The 17,554-nt window shown below is 55.2% G+C and overlaps 3 protein-coding genes across 7 annotated transcripts in view; 1 reads left to right on the top strand and 2 right to left on the bottom strand.

The window, feature by feature from the left end:
• The first annotated feature begins 557 nt into the window (after positions 1-557).
• Positions 558-14,862, top strand: PTRH1 (peptidyl-tRNA hydrolase 1 homolog). 5 transcript variants are annotated; one of them, XM_065928407.1, is made up of 6 exons: positions 558-673; positions 1,047-1,266; positions 1,739-1,838; positions 1,988-2,033; positions 13,818-13,981; positions 14,735-14,862. In XM_065928407.1, exons 1-5 carry the CDS (start codon positions 578-580, stop codon positions 13,971-13,973), a joined length of 618 nt encoding a protein of 205 aa, XP_065784479.1. In that variant the 5' UTR covers positions 558-577; the 3' UTR covers positions 13,974-13,981; positions 14,735-14,862. The 5 variants fall into 5 exon arrangements, with proteins under 5 accessions (XP_065784479.1, XP_065784478.1, XP_065784477.1 ...); XM_065928406.1 differs by lacking the exons at positions 13,818-13,981; positions 14,735-14,862 and adding an exon at positions 2,136-4,888; XM_065928405.1 differs by lacking the exons at positions 13,818-13,981; positions 14,735-14,862 and having other exon boundaries at positions 1,988-4,888.
• CFAP157 (cilia and flagella associated protein 157) lies at positions 2,869-8,728 on the bottom strand. The gene is given in 8 exon segments (XM_065927207.1): positions 2,869-3,103; positions 3,272-3,444; positions 3,811-3,961; positions 4,142-4,272; positions 4,665-4,932; positions 5,374-5,527; positions 6,205-6,476; positions 8,461-8,728. Coding segments are annotated over 8 exon segments (1,548 nt in total). The 5' UTR covers positions 8,625-8,728.
• Positions 14,128-17,554, bottom strand: part of STXBP1 (syntaxin binding protein 1) — a 67,447-nt gene continuing 64,020 nt past the window's right edge. The window contains exon 19 of the mRNA XM_065928404.1: positions 14,128-16,088. Within this exon, the coding sequence (XP_065784476.1) occupies positions 16,006-16,088 (83 nt within the window). The 3' untranslated portion in view covers positions 14,128-16,005. The remainder of the gene's footprint in view (positions 16,089-17,554) is intronic.

Consider the following 17,554-nt stretch of genomic DNA (forward strand, 5'->3'; position numbering starts at 1 on the left):
CTCTGTCCATGGGATTCTCCAGGCAAGAATAGTGGAGTGGGTTGCCATGTCCTCCTCCCGGAGATCTTCCAGATCCAGGGATGGAATCCAGGCCTCCCACATTGCAGGCGGATTCCTTACCGTCTGAGCCACCAGAGAAGCCCAAGAATACTGGAGTGGGTAGCCTATCCCTTCTCCAGAGGATCTTCCCAATCCACAACGCTCTAAGAGATGACACCTTGCAATGGCTTTAGCAAGTTTTTATTAGCTGGGGAAGCCAAGGAAAAGGCTTTTCTGCTTTCCGCAGCGAGGCAGGGCCCCAGGGGTGGGTCAAAACAGGGCACACTCCTTCCCAATCCAGTGGTCAAACAAGGGCTCCGCGAGCCCCACGACAAACCCCGCAGGAGACGGTGACGCGGCAACGCGGAATGTGTAGGGACGCCCGGACCAGGCCACCGCCCCCCCACTTCCGCCCCTCGGAAGGGTGGTGGCCACGTGGCCCGCCCCGGATTGGGCGTTAGCAGCTAGGGGCGGCCGCGACTGGCCAAGGGGCTGGCTGACGTCAGGGGGCGGGGTCCGCGTCCTGAATGGGGGCAGCATGGGGCCGCTAGGCCTCTCGCGCGCCGGGCTGTGGCTGAGTCGAGCCATGAGCCGCTGCGTTTTGGAACCCCGGCCGGCGGGGAAGCGGTGGCTGGTGAGTGGAGTGGGGGACAGCCCTGTAGGGACTCCCGGGCCCTAGCTCCAGGTCTGCCACTGTCTCCTGGGCAAAGTTCTCCCCCTTCCTTGTCTTGAGTTTTCTTATCTAGAATGGATCAGATGCTCCGATGGGCTCCAGACTTCCAGGAACTCCGCTCCTGCACTGGGGGGCCTTGCCAGCCCACTCTGGGGGGCGCTTCCACTTGGCCATCTGGAGTCTTAGAGTTTCTTGGACTCTTCCTCGTGGCCTTAACCTACTCCGGTCGTTTTCCATTTACCTTCCTCTGCTTTGGGGCCCCGGGTGGGGTCGCGCTGTGAGATAGATTATGGGGAGAGTTGTCGGGGCTCAGTTTCCCTGATGTCGCCCGCAGGTGGCAGGCCTGGGAAACCCTGGACTGCCTGGCACGCGGCACAGCGTGGGCATGGCGGTGCTGGGGCATCTGGCGCGGCGGCTGGGAGTGGCGGAGAGCTGGGTACGCGACCGGCGCTGTGCCGCGGACCTCGCCCTGGCCTCACTCGGAGATGCCCAGCTGGTCCTGCTCCGGCCACGGAGGCTCATGAACCTCAACGGGCACAGTGTGGCCCGGGCGGGTAAGTTGAGGGCCCCACGTGTGTGCCCCCCAGGAGGGCCCAGGGACCCGGACTGCATTCTGGACTGCAGCAAATCGGTTCACCTAGAGCTCCAGGTACCAGTTGAGCTCCAATTGCTGCCTTGCCTTGGGTGACTGAGAAACTGAGAACTTCAGATTCTTTATATGTGGTGGTGGTTTAGTCGCTTGGTCATATCCAATTCTTTGCGACCCTGTGGACTGTAGCTCCCCAGGCTCCTCTGTCCATTGGATTCTCCAGGCAGGAATACTAGAGTGGGTTGCCATGCCCTTCTCCAGGGCATTTTTCCCAACCCAGGGACTGAACCTGAGTCTCTTATGTCTCCTGCATTGGCAGGCGGGTTCTTTACCACCAAGTGGGGTTAATTGTGGTCTCTCTTCATGGGAGCCCAGAGTCAGGACAACCTTCCTGGGCGGATCAGTAGTAACCAGGGCCACTGTTTCCCTGGACCAAGCGGAGCTGTTTGGATTGACTGCTGAGGAAGTTTACCTGGTACACGATGAGCTGGACAAGCCGCTGGGGAAAGTGGCTCTGAAGTTGGGAGGAAGCGCCAGGTGAGGCCCTGAGCTGGTCAAGGTGGGATAGGGAAGCCAGCCTTCGGGTTGGAGTGGGGGTAAAAGTGCTGACCCCAGGCTCGGCAGGGAATGGGGTGAAGGGTGCTGACCCAAGGAAGCACTGACTCCCCCTCTCCTATCCCTTGAAGGGGCCACAATGGAGTCCGTTCCTGTATGAGCTGCCTCAACTCCAGTGTGAGTTTGCGCCTCCATCCTGCACTGAGTCGGGTGGCTGGCACAGGGCCCCCAACACTCCTTCTCACCAGAGCTCCCTGGGCCCCTCTGGTTCCCCCACAGGCAATGCCACGGCTGCGGGTGGGCATCGGGCGGCCGACCCACCAGGATGCAGTGCAGGCCTACGTGCTGGGCCGCTTCTCCCCTGCTGAGCAGGAGCTGCTGCCTCCAGTGCTGGAGCGTGCCGCGGACCTGCTCCTGGACCACATCCGCCAGCGGAGCCAGGGGTCTTCGTCAGGCCCCTGAGGCCGGTGGACTCGGCTGCTTGCCCGACTGTCATGCCCACACCCATCCACCCATCCACAGAGGTGCCACACCAGCCTGTGAGGTCTTTTTTTTTTTTTAATATAACTCTTCCCTGGGCTGCCCCAGGCTGCCTGTGGACTAACGCGGGGACTGTGGCCGGAACTGTCCTTCTTTAGGATAGGAGGTTGGTCTTCTCTCCGTGTCCTACTTCGAAAGTAGGGAAACTTTAGGAAGACTAAGCTTTTTTTTTAACTTTTTCTGAGGAGCAGAGGTGTGGATCTGTAACAGTAAAGGTGCCACCTTAGAAGCTGAAGCCTCCGAGGTGGGGTTCCCATCCCTCCCCTGCCTGTGGAGGAGGGGCCCACAGGATCCAGCAGGCTCCCCTCCCAGGGGATGTGTGGGCGTGTCTGGATCCACTGAGGCCTTGACACACCTTTCTTCAGCCCATTTTACAGATGGGGAAGTGGAGGCTTAAAAGAGGTCCAGCCACATCCACAGAGCCACACAGCTGCGGTGTGGCAGAGCGGTGATATGCACCCAAGGGCTGCCCTCATCCAAGGGTGGCCCTCATCCGGCTGTCCCTGGGGCCCCCTGGCACCCTCACCTCAGGGCTGCTGTACGCCTGTAAGTTGCCCATGCGGGTGGTATGTGAGAGCAGCCTGAGGTCCTCAGGGTTGGGTGGGATGTGGATCCGTCGAGGTACCAGACCCAGGTCCCCAGGCCGGTAGGGTGTGATGCCGGACAGCTGCTGTAGCAGAGACCCTGTCTTGAGTAGCTGGGTGCTGCTGTCCTGGCTGTGGGGAGGGGACTGGTGTCATCCCCTCCACATCTTAGACGAGGAAGCCGAGATTCAGAGCAGCTCCAGGGAGCTAGGCTTCCGGCCCCAGCTCAGTCGAGGACAGCCCTTGGACGTGTTCTGTAGCTGCTTCCTCTGGGGTCACACGGGGTCACACACTCACCCCTCCCTGGGCAGGCCACAGGGCTGGCTCTCCCGGTGCAGGGCCTTGGCCATCTGGGGACTCAAGACCACAGCCGAACCGAGCATGAGCAGCAACTGCTGCAGCATCTCCTTTCGCTGCAGCTGGAACACGACATCGAAGTCACCGTCCTCCTCGTTAGGCTGCATCTGCCGAGAAGGGGACGGGTGGGCCTGCCAGGTCAGGCCCTTTGTGGCCCCAGCATCCACCACTGGGAAACTCCAACCCCAGTGCCTATTAATCTCAGTATTCCCTGGCTATGGTGGAATACCCATTTTCCAGATAGGAAGACTGATGACTTCCAGGGTCTCAGAGGCCTCGTCCAGCTCCTTTGAGACCTCAAATGGCTCGACGTGGAGAATCAGAAAAAGACAGATCTGCCAGGAAACTCTCAGGGGAGAGAGGGGCCCTGGGCCTGGCTTGGTCATCTCTGGCAGTCTGCTTATCTCCGGGCAGTTTCTAGTCCTTGATTTGCGCCCCCCCCCCGTCCCCACTTTCACCCACTTCCAGTTCACCTGTACAATGTCCTGTAGGAAGGAGGTGGCCTGGGCCAAGGCCGTCTCCAGGCTGGCCCGGGCCTTCTGCTCTTTGGTCAGTTGCTGCTGGAGCCGCTGTCCCTCGGCCTGCTGCCGCTCCAGCTGCAGGTTCAGCTGGTCTCTTTCGTTCCTGGGCCCAGGACAAGACAGGTCAGCCTCCTCCCCGTCCTAGGACAAGGGGCCCTGTCTTTTCTCTCTGGCCAGCCCCGGGCCTCAGCCTGTGTGACGGACAAAGCCTCCAGGCCCCTGTACAGAGCGGGGAGTCGCTGGCCCATGACCACAGAGGGAGGGTGTTCCCGCCGCTCTGCACCTCAGTGCCTCGTTGTCCTGCTGCTGCTTCAGGAGGTCCTGCTCCAGCTGGCCCAGCAGAACGCGCAGCCGCTTGGCCTCGGCCGCGCCCTGCTGCTGCTCCCGGCACTTCTCCGTCAGCATGAGGATGACCTGCAGTGTGGGCAGGTGGCCATGCTCTGGGCCCTGCCGCAGGCCCTCAGCCAGCCCTGCATCCCCCAGAGAGGCCGGCCGCGGCCCTGGGAGCCCAGCACCCGCTGGACTCACCTCGGGGCTGCTGTGCACCCATTAAGTCGCCTGTGCGGGTAGGGGCCCTGGGGCTGGGTTCCCATTCAGCCAGTGATGGGGGCTCCAAGTCAAATACAAACCAGCGATGGGGGCCAGAGCCCTCCCAACGAGGGCCCCATTGCCTCACGGCTGCCTCCCCCATGCTCCGACCCCGGGTCCACCATTGCAGGGGCCATATTTGCCCCGAGGATGGGGCCCTAGGTTTCCTTCCTGCTCTCCGTGCCGGGCCTCCCGGGGTGAGGGCCGGGAGCGCGCACCTTCTGGTGGCCCCGGTTGTTCCTGGCCATGAGCTTCTGGGAGTTCTCCAGCAGCTCCAGCTGTTTGCACAGGTCGTCCTGGTGGCCCCGGAGCTGCTCGTTCTCCGCCAGCAGCTGCGTGCCCTGCCGTGTAATCTTGGCCAGCTGCAGGGTCACCGCGTTGTTCTCTGTGATGGCCCGCTTGGTCGTGTCCCACATCTGGCTCGTGGCCACCTTGCGGAACTCTGTGGCCACCATGTTCACACGCTGGATGATCTCCTTTCTCAGTCTAGGCGGGATGGGTGGGGGTGAGGCGGGGTTCAGGCAGAGGGGGGTCCCCAGAGCGCCTAGACCTCTCTGTCCCCCACAGGAGGGGCCAGGGCCACCAGCAGGAGCTCTTTATTGTAGACCCTTTGTAATATTTTGAACCATGTCCGTGTATGATGAACCATTAAATATACTTTAAAGTCGCAATAAGTGGCACAAGGAAGTCCAGGGATTCTCCAATGTCTGTGTGAGAACTGGGAGCCTGTTTTTTTCTCTCCGCTGCCCCCCGCCACCCACCCCCCCACCAAATCAGCCACAGTTTCGAGGAATGGCAAGTCGGGGTATCAAGGACTTGGCATGGTTCCCCCCTGCCCAGTTAGAAGCCAAGGCTGTTGGAGGCCTGAAGACCTGGCTGTACTTGGCCTCAGTGGGGGGGGTCCTGCGCCTGCAGCAGCCTGCCCACCTGTCCTTGTCCAGCACCGACTTCTTCTCCAGGTTGTGCACGTAATCCTTGTATTCGTTCTCCTGCTTCCGCAGCTGGTCCTCCAGCGACATGAACTTCTGCATGAGCTCCTCTTTCTGCAGCCGGAACTCCTCCAGGGCTGCCAGCTTTCCCCCTGCCCCGCCACAGGGCACGGGCCTGGTGAACGGCCGCCTCGGGAGGGCAGGGTCCCGGGGGTGGGGGCGGCAGGGCTTTGTGTGATGACGCACCCCACCCTTCCCCATCCAGTAGGGCCAGTCCCCTGTCCCCACACGTAATCCTGTCCGCCTTTCTGGTTCAGTCTGGACTGCTCTTCCTCTTCTCCCCAAGTCTTAGAAAACCCAGTTCAGGTTCCACCTCCTCCAGGAAGCCCCCCTTGACACTCTCCTCTACTCTCATGAAACTGACTGTGACAACAGCCTCTAACTCTGAACACCTTCTCTGGACCAGGCACTCCTGCTGTCACCTGAAAGGCACAGCCACCCTTGCCAGCTGGGTGACCTTGAGCAAGACACTCCATCTTCTTGAAATGCTTCCTCACCTACCCAATGGCAGGTGGAGATGGTATTTCCTGCCTCAGGATTGCTGGGGCCATTACCATGGAAGATACGTGTGGGAAGCTGCACGTAGCTGTTGCTCAAGGAAGATGTATCATCCCCATTTCCCAGGTGGGATAACAGGGCCAGAGAGTAGGGCTGGCCCAAGGTCAGAAAGACAGTGGGAGAGCTGGAGTTGGAGCCCAGAGAGACAGAGCCTTGGGTTTCCCCCCCGGTGTGATGTGTGCCTGTCGGCTCACCGGCCAGTGCCCCTCACCAAGGATGATGTTCTCGGTGGTGAGCTGGTCCTTGGTCTCCTGGAATTCGTGGCGCACCTGGGCTAGCTGTGCCTCGAAGGCATCCTTCTCCATCTCCTTGGCCAGCTGCAGGCTCTGGAGCTGCTCATTGAGGTCGGCGATCTCATCCACCCGCTGGTTGAGCGTGCGCTTGAGGAAGGCCACGATCTCCTTCTTGTTGTTGGCCAGCTGCTCAAACTCCTGGCGAAACAGCTTCTCCTGCATAGCCAACTCATCCCACTTCCTCTGGTACCTGAGGCAAATACGGGGCAGAGGTCCAGGGGGCCTCCAGGCAGCCAGGCTGCTCCCTGGACCCTCCCATAGTGGGACTTTGGAGGTTCCTGCCTTATCTCCCCTGGTCAGTGCTTGTGACTGCAACTGATGCCTGTGCTCAGCACTGTACGTGCATAACATCACCAGGATGTAAGCTCTGTGAGGGTGGCGCCTCTGTTAATGTTCATAGCTGTGTCCCCAACACCTAGCACCTGGTATGTAGTAGGTGCTCAGTGTGTGTGCTGAATCCACAACAATCAAGGAAGCAGGGACTATGATGATTGTACCCATTTTACAGGTGAAGAAACTGAGGCACAGAGGGATGAAGCATCTCTGAGTTAGTAAATGGCAAAACCAGCACTGGAACCTGAGTCAGTCTGATACCCCAAAGTTTAGGGTCTTAAGCATAATGCTTGCTGCCAGCTCTGTGCCCTGCTTAATACTTTCTCACTTTATAACCCCAAACTTCTACACTTGTGATCTTCCTTACCCTTCTTCACTGAGTGAACCCCTGTGTTGCCACCTCTGTGGAGCCTTCCTGGCCCTGAGGCAGCATTTGTGGTCCTCTCTTTGGGGCCCTCCTGTAGATTGACCCTTGTCCCACTGGGAAATCAAGACCTGACTCCTCGCATCTCTGTATTTTGGGGGGCCTGGCAGAGGAAGTTGACAAATAATAAGTGTCCAATAACCATCTCTCGAATGCATTTTTCCCAGATAAATTTCATTTGGTGTCTCCAGCTTGAGGGAAGGGTGTGAATTTTTAAGAGCTGTCGCGTAAGCAATTTTCTAGTTTCCAATGGAATAATGGGTAGAAGCTATTTGGAAAGATGTTTAACTTCATGACTAACTCAACCAACATCTTCTGAATGGAAGTGCGGTGCAGGGTGCAAAGCTGAATGACCCGATCTTGGAGCAGAGAGGCGGCCTGGCTTAGGGAAGTCAGGGCCCAGGGCTGGCATCCCGGAGCCTCTTCCTTGGGGTGCCTTCCTCTCTCCCTGAGCCTCAGTCTCTCCACCACTTGTAATGGGGATGACTCGAGGGCCTGTCTCATGGGACCATTTTAAGGACACAATGAGCACCAGTCCAGGAAGGTCTCAGCATCAGCTGTGAGTATTTGTAGCAACATGTGAGGAGACCTGACTGACAGTGTTAGTCAATCAGTCGTGCCTGACTGTTTGCATGGACTGTAGCCCTCCAGGCTTCTCTGTCCATGGGATTCTCCGGGCAAGAATACCGGAGTGGGTTTCCATTCCCTTCTCCAGGGGATCTTCCTGACCCAGGGATTGAACCTGGGTCTCCTGCACTGCAGGCGGATTCTTTACCATCTGAGCATTTGAGGGTCACCCTGAGACTGGGCTAGTGCATCATAACAGAGGAAACTAGTGTAAGAATAAGAAAAGTGGGCAAGTGCATGTCTCAGGAGAGTTAGAGAACCAACCCCCCCCCCCCCACACACACACACACACCACCACCCACCTCGCACAGCTCTCCTCGTTTACATTTGGGAAAACAGCCCTGGCATGGACAAGTGGGCTTGGCAGCTGGAAGAGCCCGTGGGGCCCACAGCTCAGGGGATCATGGCACAGGCATTGTGGGGGTGGTGGGGGGCGGGTGGGAGGAGGGGCATGTGGTCACCCGCCTGCCAGGGGGAGGCCATCTCCAACTGAACTCTGCCTCTTAATAAAACGCGTGGTCCTGGGGGGCAACTGTGAGGCAGGGGGGACGTAGTCCCTGCCTGGGGAGGGGTTAGGCTCTTAACTAGGCACTGGGCCCCTGGAAACTGGGAGCCAAGATGGGGCCAAGAAATCCATTTTTCTTCAAAATCATGAAGCCTCCCAATGTTATCTTTGAGGAAACTGAGGTAGGGATGGGGGTGGGCCTGGACATCCCCTGGGAGGCCAGAACACAGGGCCAGCTCTGAGTCACTCCCTGACCTGGCAGGACCACCCTGCTCGCCCACCCACCGGGCCAGCCTGTCCTCCAGGTTGCGGATCTGGAGGTGGTAGAACTCTCGGTTCTCCTCGCTTATAGGCATTTCCATGGGCTTGTTGGCCAGGTTGGGGTCCTTCTTGCCACCTTTCTTCTTCTTGAGCTCAGGCTCCTTGGCCCCCTTCTTTTTAGGAGCCATGGCCGGAGGCAACCACTACACCAGGGCCTCTTTAAGAGGCCAGGTGGTTGCTAAGGAAGTTCCTAGCATACATAGCAACAAGCTAACGATGTGAAGCCAGGCTTAAAGGGACCTTCCCTCTTCCTGGTGAGGATAGGCTTCAGAGACCAGCCTCCTGCTGCAAGGCCAACAGTGCCAGAGAGGCCATAGGTCTGGGTGTCCTAGACCATGGCGTCTCAGAGACCAGGACGCCAGGCTCACTGGGCACTCTTTTGGGCTCTGGGAGACCCTTCCTTCCCTCAAGAGGAAATTGGTGACATGGGAATATTACAGTGGGTCAGAGCCCTAGAAGGGCTTCCCTTGTGGCTCAGACAGTAAAGAATCTGCCTACAATGCAGGAGACCCGGGGTTGGTCCCTGGGCTAGGGAGATCCCCTGGAGAAGGAAATGGCAACCCACTCCAGTATTCTTGCCTGAGAATTCCATGGACAGAGAAGCCTGGAGGGCTATAATCCATGGGGTCGCAAGAGTCAGACACGACTTGGCGAGTGACCCAGACCACAAAGTCCAGCAGCCCCTCTGGCAGCCAGGTCTCGGGAGGGGAGTGGGTGCGGCGCACACAGCCCGCAGACTGCAGTGTTAGCCCAGGGCAGTGGCCTGTGGACTCACGGCACTGCCACCTCTAGGAGGCTCTGGAGGGAGGAAGCCCAGCCCCAAGGGAGACAAGGAATCCAGGTATCACTAAACATGCCTGAAGAAATGCCCGCCTCTCTGGAGCACACAACAGGATCCATTCATTCAGGGCGTGTGTGTGTGTGTGTGTGTGTGTGTGTGTGTGTGTGTGTGTGTGTGATATAATGCCACCCACCGCTAGTGTAAGCTCACGAGGACTCAGTCTCTCATTTGTGGCTGCATCCCCAGAACCTAGGAGGAAGACTGGCCAATGGTTGTTCAGTTTAGTTTCTCAGCCATGTCTGACTCTTTGCGACCCCATGGACTGCAGCACACCAGGCCTCCCTGTCCATCACCAACTCACAGAGCTTGCTCAAACTCACGTCCACTGAGTCAGTGATGCCATCCAACCATCTCATCCTCTGTCGTCCCCTTCTCCCCCTGCCTTTAATCTTTCCCAGCATCAGGGTCTTTTCCAGTGAGTCAGTTCTTTGCATCAGGTGGCCAAAGGACTGGAGTTTCAGCTTCAGCATCAGTCTTTCCAATGAATATTCAGGACTGATTTCCTTTAGGATGGACTGGTTGGATCTCCTTAGTAGGTGCTCAGTAAATATCTATTAGCTGAATAAGATAGCCTGGGTGGGAGTCTGGAATGGCACAGGAAAATAGCTCAATGGACTCTCCCTCTGGCAAAACAACAATTGGTGAAGATTATTTCTTAAGAAAGAAACAATCATTTAAAGTGTCTGGAGATACAAATTAACTTATTTACAAAACAGAAATGGAGTCACAGAGGTACGCAAAGGGCAGGGGGATGAATTCCCTGGGATAAATTCGGAGATTGGGATTAACATACACACATGGCAAGAATACTGGAGTGGGTTGCCATGCGCTCCTCCAACCCAGAGATCTTTCCAACCCAGGGACTGAACTCATGTCTCTTATGCCCCCTGCATTGGCAGGCAGGTTCTTTACAACTATCGCAACCTGGGAAGCCCCATATATAAGACAGATAACTAACAAGGAACGACAGCATGGCACAAGGAACTCTACTCAGTACTCTGAAATAATTTACATGAGAAAAGAATCTAAAAAAGAGTGCACAGAGGTGTAGGTATAACTGGTTCACTCTGCTGTACACTGCAAACTACTAACAGTGACACCGTTAATCAATTATACTCCAATAAAAAAAATAGTGTCTAGAGATTGTTCTAAGGCATACAGTAAATGCAGAAACATCTAAGAAAAATCTACAAAATTTCTGCAAGTATGAGTCTAGCATTTGGGCAACGATGCACTTCCTTATCAGCTGTGATATATATTATCACATATTATATATATACACACACACACACATGCATATTTGCATTTTGCCTGAGGCCAAGGTGCAAACACAGATGACACTGTGTTTGATACCATCACAGATGAGGGGTTGTGCCAGATACAGGAGTCCGGTTCCTCCTTGCCTGAAACACCTACTGAGACTGATTCTCTTGACGCAAATGTGGCTGAACAGTGAGTAGACATCACCTCCATTTCCTGAGTTATCTCATTAAGTGCCTGGTATTGTGTCTTCTTTCTTTTTAAAAAAAATATTTATTTGAGTTCACAGGGTCTTAGTTACAGCACACAGGATCTTTCACTGTGGCATATGAACGCTTAGTTGCGTATGAGACCTAGTTCCCTGACCAGGGACTGAAGCCAGGCCCCCTGTATGGGAGCTTGAGTCTTAGCCACTGGACCACCAGGGAAGTCCCTGGCCTTGTGCTTTCTCATCAGAGGATTAAGAAAGCTCGGAAGCAGGATCAAAGCCCGTCTTTGATTAAGGGAAGGTGTCTGAGAACAGTGCTCAGGGCGAGTAGCCCTTGAATAACACCAAGGAGAGTGCTTGGAGAGTGGTCAGTGTTGAGCCTTGTCAGAGAGTTTCTGGGCGTATCTGTCAGCAGTCCTCCTGATTTCAGCAACTCTATGAAGCTTTTCTTGCCTTGGGCAACTATATTAATCCACTTAGGCTGCCATAACAGAATGCCATACACTAGATGACTTCAACCACAGAAATCTGATTTGTCAAGTTCTGGAAGTTGAAGGCCAAGGTGTCAGCAGGTTTAGTTTCGCGAGGCCTCCCCTTGGCTTGCAGACAGCTGCTCTCTTCCTGTCTCTTCATGTGGTCGGCGGGATCCTGGGCATGTGCACCTTTACCTCTCTGGGTCCTAATCTTCTCTTCTTATAAGGATATCAGTCAGATTGGATTAGGGCCCACCTTATTGACCTCATTTTAACTAACTTGTTTAATGGTCTTGGGCTTCCCTGGTGGCTCAGTTGGTGAAGAATCTGCCTGCAGTGCGGGAGACCTGGGTTCGACCCCTGGGTTGGGAAGATCCCTTGGAGGAGGAAACAGCAACCCACTCCAGTATTCTTGCCTGGAGAATCCCATGAGGTCACAAAGAGTCAAACACAACTGAGCAACTTTTCACTTTCACTTCACTAGATTTCTGGCACAGGTCTCCTAAAACCCTTGGAATTTCCTGAGAGGCATATCTTCTGCTCTTCATAACAAGCCCCTTCCCACATACCTGGGTTAATGCTGATGAGGTTAAGAGGGAGGGGCAAGAGCTTCAGGGTGGGGACTGCTCATCAGAAACACCAGGCAGAGGATTAGAGGGTTAGAACTTTCTGCAGCTCCCACCCCCACCCCTTAACCTGTGGAGAGGGCAGAGGGGCTGTAGACCAAGTGTCGATTACTAGTGGCCAATGATTTAATCAACTCTGCCTATGCAATGATGCCTGCATAAAACCTTCTAAACAATAGAGTTTGGGGGTGGGGGACTTCTGGGTTAGTGGACAAAGGGAGGTGCTGGGAGGTTGGTGTGCCTGGAAAGGGCATGGAAGTTCTGGGTTACCCTCTGCCCCACCTCCAAGTCCATACCTTGCCCTGTGCGTCCCTTCCGTTTGGCTGTTCTCCGGTGGTATCCTTTGTAATAAACCAAGTCACAGCAACGAAAGTGATTTCCTTCATTCTGTAAGTTGTTCTAATGAACTACCAAACCCGAGGAGGGGGTTGTGAGACCCCTCGAATTGTAATCAGCTGGGCAGGGTAGCCTGGGCACCCCTTTGATGCCTGAAGTGGGGGCAGTTTTGTGGAACTGTGCCCTTGATCCGTGGGAATCTGCACTCACTGAATAATTAGTGTCAGAACTGACGTAACTGTCAGACACCTAGTTGGAGCCAAAGACTTGGAGAAATGGTGTGAAAAGTGATATGTATTTGGTGTCAGGAAAAATAAAAAGGCTCACTCCCCTCAGCAGTTCTGTGTAATGCAAGTTTTACCTGGGTGTACTCCTCTGGGCAGGCATGGCCATGAAGATGGGGGCCCCGGTTTCTCCCTGGGAGGGGCAGACAGCCACCCTATTTCCCCTCCCCCCTCCCCCATGTTGCAGGATGTCCATTGCCCATAGGCGGAGCAGAGGGCGTCCCCATACCAGCCCACAGAGGGTACAAGTCCCACTCCAGGTGTGGCAGGTTAAGAATACCTGTACCCTGATGGCTCTCACCTCAGCTAGCTCCTAGGATGGGGGTTCCACACCGGTAGGGGCGAGCTGAGAAGAGCAGGGACTGCTACCCCGGAGCCCACTTGTAGACCAGGTGTCACTCCACCAGCAGAGTAGGTCTGTCCAGTCTGGGTGCGGTAGCGCATGGCTTCCGCAATGGGGAAAGGCAGTCTGTAAGGACAGGGTGCTCCACACCTCTGCCCGAGGCAGCTGACTTTATTTGGATCAGAGCTTTGAAAACTCCTCATCTAAAGGCTTGTCAAAACCAATGGAGATCTTGGTGGAGAGGGGTTAAGAGAAGGCTGGCAGCCCTGTGATGCAGTCTGGTTTGTTTGCTTTTAAAAAATGTTTATTTTTATTTACCTGGCCCTGCCAGGTCCTAGTGCAGCACACGGGATCTTTGGTCTTAATTTCAGGATGTGAGTTCTTCAGTTGTAGCATGAGAACTCTTTAGTTGAGGCATGTGGGGTCTAGTTCCCTGACTAGGGATTGAACCTCGGGCCTCCTGCATTGGGAGCTTAGAGTTTTAGCCACTGAACCACCAGGGAAGCCCCTGGTTTTTACAGGGTTCTTAGCAGCATTACCTCTGGTGCCACTTTTTCCTCCAAGGAATGTAATTCTGCAGTATGTAGTTTGGGTTTCTCCCCCACCTTTAGGGACGGACTTAATTGGTTTAATTCTATAATGTATTCTTTTGTGATTGGTATTGGGGGCATTTGCTTGACTTATGGATGAGGTCACCCTGCTTCATTTGAAATTGATTGACATATTTCCAGTGTCACCATGAGCCTAACGTAAGGGTCCCCCTCTTCACGCTGGGCCAAACTCATCACAATCTCCCCAAGTCACCAAAAGGCTTCATGACCAGCAGGGCATGCTTCCAGATCTGACAGTTCATTGGAAGGCTAGGTGGTGTGGCAGCAGGAAGAGAGGAGGAGAACACTAAGACTGATGCAGTGACCTCATCACACGCCCTGAATGCACTGTCACCACAGGCTCACGGAGGGTGCCACCTGCCGAGACACAGCCCTGCTGTCTCTGAGGCTGAAGACAACCTACATGCAGAGACCCAGGACGACGGAGGAACTGCCTGCTCTCAGGCAGCGCCGTGCACGCGCCGTGGATCGTCTGCAGACTCCAGACGGCTCTAGATCCTGATGTAAGTCGCAGTGACCTGGATCCAGAAGGCTCCAAGCCACAGCCGGGGGCAGCGGGGCTCCTCCCCACTGGACTATATCGATGAAGCCTTTCTCCTCCTGCTCCCCAAAGAGAAACCAGGCGGCGAGTCACCCTGGACACCATGCATGGGCGCTGATTTATTTCTTTATTAGATTCGAGTGCTTTAGTACAGAACGGTACAGAGATGATACACGTTTGTGCTTCAATACTTTCAAACACTGAGATTCTGATAATTTCAAGGTAAACAAGTTTCAAGACAGACTAGCTTTTTTTTAAAATATCCTTTTGATAAATTATTTTTTATATAAATAACAGAGAAAGGAAAACCAACGTGTTGGACAAACAAGGTCCTGAAGCATGAGCGTCGTTTGGTCAAGGGCAGGGGACAAAACAAGCAGTTTTAACAGGAAGAAACCAAGGCATGTCCTTACAGTCTGTCCTAAGGAAATAAGATCTCGTTAAGGAAGCGGGGCAGGGAGACAGACCTGAAAACTAATCTGAGTGCAAACGGGGAAGATTTCAAAGCCTTGAGAAGAGAACGCCACGATGCATCTAACGGGGCGGGCGGAGGATATATTCTGAAAGGGAAGGGGGGTGGCGAAGAACTAGCGCACACACACGTTTGCAACGACGATGCCACAAGACAGTAATATACACACGCGGTCTGGGGGGGGTTCAAGGGCATGGGGGGGTGGGTGCGGGACATTTTTTGTGACTTCCACTGTCGTTATAGTTCACAGCAGCAGCAGAACAGAGTGTGCTCCCTTCCGGAGAACGAGCCGCTGAGTCCTGAGGACAAGGAAACATCCTTCCTGCATTGGCCTCTTTGATTTCTGCATCAACAGCTAAGATTTATACAGCTACGTCTTTATACAGAGAGTAAAATGATTGTTTTCTTCTTACAAGCATGACGACATATGACCCCACACTACACAAAATAAAGTATTAGGGAGCATCTTAAACACAGGATGATCTGGGGTGGGATTGGGGTCTGTGTAAACCCAGCAGGCTACTCTTCGTGTAGTTTGAAGCCTCAGGGGCGCAGACAGGAAAGGGACCTCTGAACCAGGAGCCTGCTGGACCCTCCCAGTCCTAGTCCGTTGCTGAGCCGTGAGCTCGATCCAGGCTGACCTCGCTGAGAAAGAGGAGCTCTGGTGGTGGTGTGGGGGGTGATGCCTGGGGAAGGATGGGGTCTGAAGGACCAGGTCTAACTGGAGACGCAGGTCCCCAGTGGAAGCCTGCTCCTCTCTCATCCAGGCACGGTGATAGGCCGCAGACAGGACCAGAGCGCTGTGGCCGTGGCCAGGGAGGGTGCTGAGACAGGCACCCAGCCCGACTTCCCGTGGCCAACCCCCAGCCCCCACCCCCAGCCCCGGGGGATGGGGGAGTGAGCCCCTTGGGGAGAGAGAGCAGAGGTCGGCTCCAGCGCAGACCTCTCGAGATGTCACCTGAGCTTCACTTCCAAGCTCATGTGAGTGAGAGCCGGCACGGAGGGGGAGGAGCTGGAGTGAGAAGAGACACCCTCAGTCTGACACATTCCAAGAACGGACAGCTCAGACTCCCAACATGAACAGGAGCGACCCCAAACGGGTTCTTCAAAAACGTCTACCTTCCCATATGCAAGCAAATGTACACACGTCACGCTGGGCTATGTACAAGGTCATAAAATCATGACTAATGGGGAGGAGGTGTCCATCCACCCTAAACGGTTCCAGGAACCCGGGGGCAGCACGGCCCTCGCCCCAAACGTCTCCTCCAGGATACACATAGAAGGGACTCTTTAAAAAAAAAAAAAAAATCAAAAAACAATGCATTCTTTTGTTTCAAACAAGAAAAAGAGGGCATCACCAAACACGAGAACGCAGCGGCGACAGTGTCGGCCGGGCGTGCAGAGCCAGGGGAGGCGATGGAGGGAGGAGGGGGTCAGCGAAGGGACCGAGGCGGTCGGGGCTGCGAGCACTTCGGGGAGAGGGTTCATTTTTGTTTGGAGGGGCGGCTTATTTTTTAACTGCTTATTTCTTCATCTGTTTTATTCAGTTTCTTCAGCGTGTCCAGAAGTTTCTGTGGGGTGAGAATGTGTGTGGATCCTGGGGAGGCAGAAAAGACCTGTGAGCTGGGCGCCTCTGGTTTCAAACATTTTTCCCCTCCCCTGCCCGTGTCCATTCCCACAGCTGCAGCCGCCCCCTCCCCTCCCCCGGCCTCGGTCGAGTGGACACAGAGAGGGGGGTGGGGGCTGGGGTTTGGGGCCACAACTGGCCCGGGAGACACTTGGGGGCCGTGGGTGAACAGAACCTCCTCTGGCTTGGGCAGGGTCCCCCGGGCTGTACTGAGGAAGGAGCTCTCTCTCCATCCAGGCTCAGTGCCATCTGCCAGGGGACAAGGCAGCCATCCTTCTAATTCTCTCCTGAATTCAAGGTGAAGCCAGGGAGAGAAGTGCCAAACCACGTGGCGGGGGGGAGAGGGGTGGATGGGGCAGGGGTTCGCAGGGGGGCTGTGTGTGGAAAGAGAGGTCCAGGTTGGGAGGAAGTGGATGGACAGAGCACCCAGGGGAAGCCACTGCGCTCTGGGAGCCAGCTGGCTGGGGCTTCATGGTGGGAGGGACCTCAGGTGTGAAAGGGGGAGGGCCAGGGTACCTGAGGCCTTACCTTGCAGAGACCCGCACATTGTAAGAGGTTAGAAATGCTTGCAAAAATTTAAGCTAATGGAATTAGATATAATTTTACTGCAAAAATAAAAAAATAAAAATAAATGAAGTCCTTTTTTGTAAAGAGAGATCTGATAAGTGCAGTAAAAAAAGATGCATGGATCGTGTGGTTTGGACATGGACTTACTCAAAAAAGAACAGAAGTGACTGGTGTGTGAGCATGAGGCCTGCACGCATGCAGCAGAAGGCTTCAAAGAAAGAGATCCCGGTGGGAGAGAACTGAACAAAAGAGACCCGTCCTTGAAAATGTGCCTCCCTGGAGATGCGGGCAGGGGCGCAGGCCTTCCTGGGAAGAGGGGACCAGAAACCACAGGAGGCCAGATTTCCACCCTGAGGGTGGGCAGAAGAAGGCTTTGGCGGGCTCATTGGGAGTGATTCCAAATAGCAGGGTCCTTACGCCTTTGACCGCTACTTGCGCAGCTGATCCCTGATGGCTGGCACTGCAGATCTGGAGCCCTTCCGGTCAGCGCAGACCAGGGGGACACTGGAGAAGCCATCTCTGGTGTGAGAGGCTTCTCGGCAGCTCAAGTCCCAACCACTGCTCTGAGTGAGGAACCAGTCCCTCCCTGGCTGCTTCCCCGAGGGGCCGAGCGGGATGTCCCGAGCGAGCGTGCAGCCTGTGCCAGCCCCGCGCCCAAAGCTGACTCTTTCTGCAGACTCAAGGCTCCTTTGGCAAAGGCGACACCAGTTTCAGCAGGGTGTTCCCCTCTGCCCTGAAGACACTCATTTCTGTGACCTTATGAATCTTCCTGCTAGTCCTAAAGGTCAAAGGCTGCTCCCCAGATGAGGAAACAGGAATAAATATTACCAAATTCTGACCAGGACCACTGACAGAATGAAAGTCTCCAA

Source organism: Muntiacus reevesi, chromosome 3, assembly GCF_963930625.1.
Source record: "Muntiacus reevesi chromosome 3, mMunRee1.1, whole genome shotgun sequence".
In the NCBI taxonomy this organism is placed as follows: domain Eukaryota; kingdom Metazoa; phylum Chordata; class Mammalia; order Artiodactyla; family Cervidae; genus Muntiacus; species Muntiacus reevesi.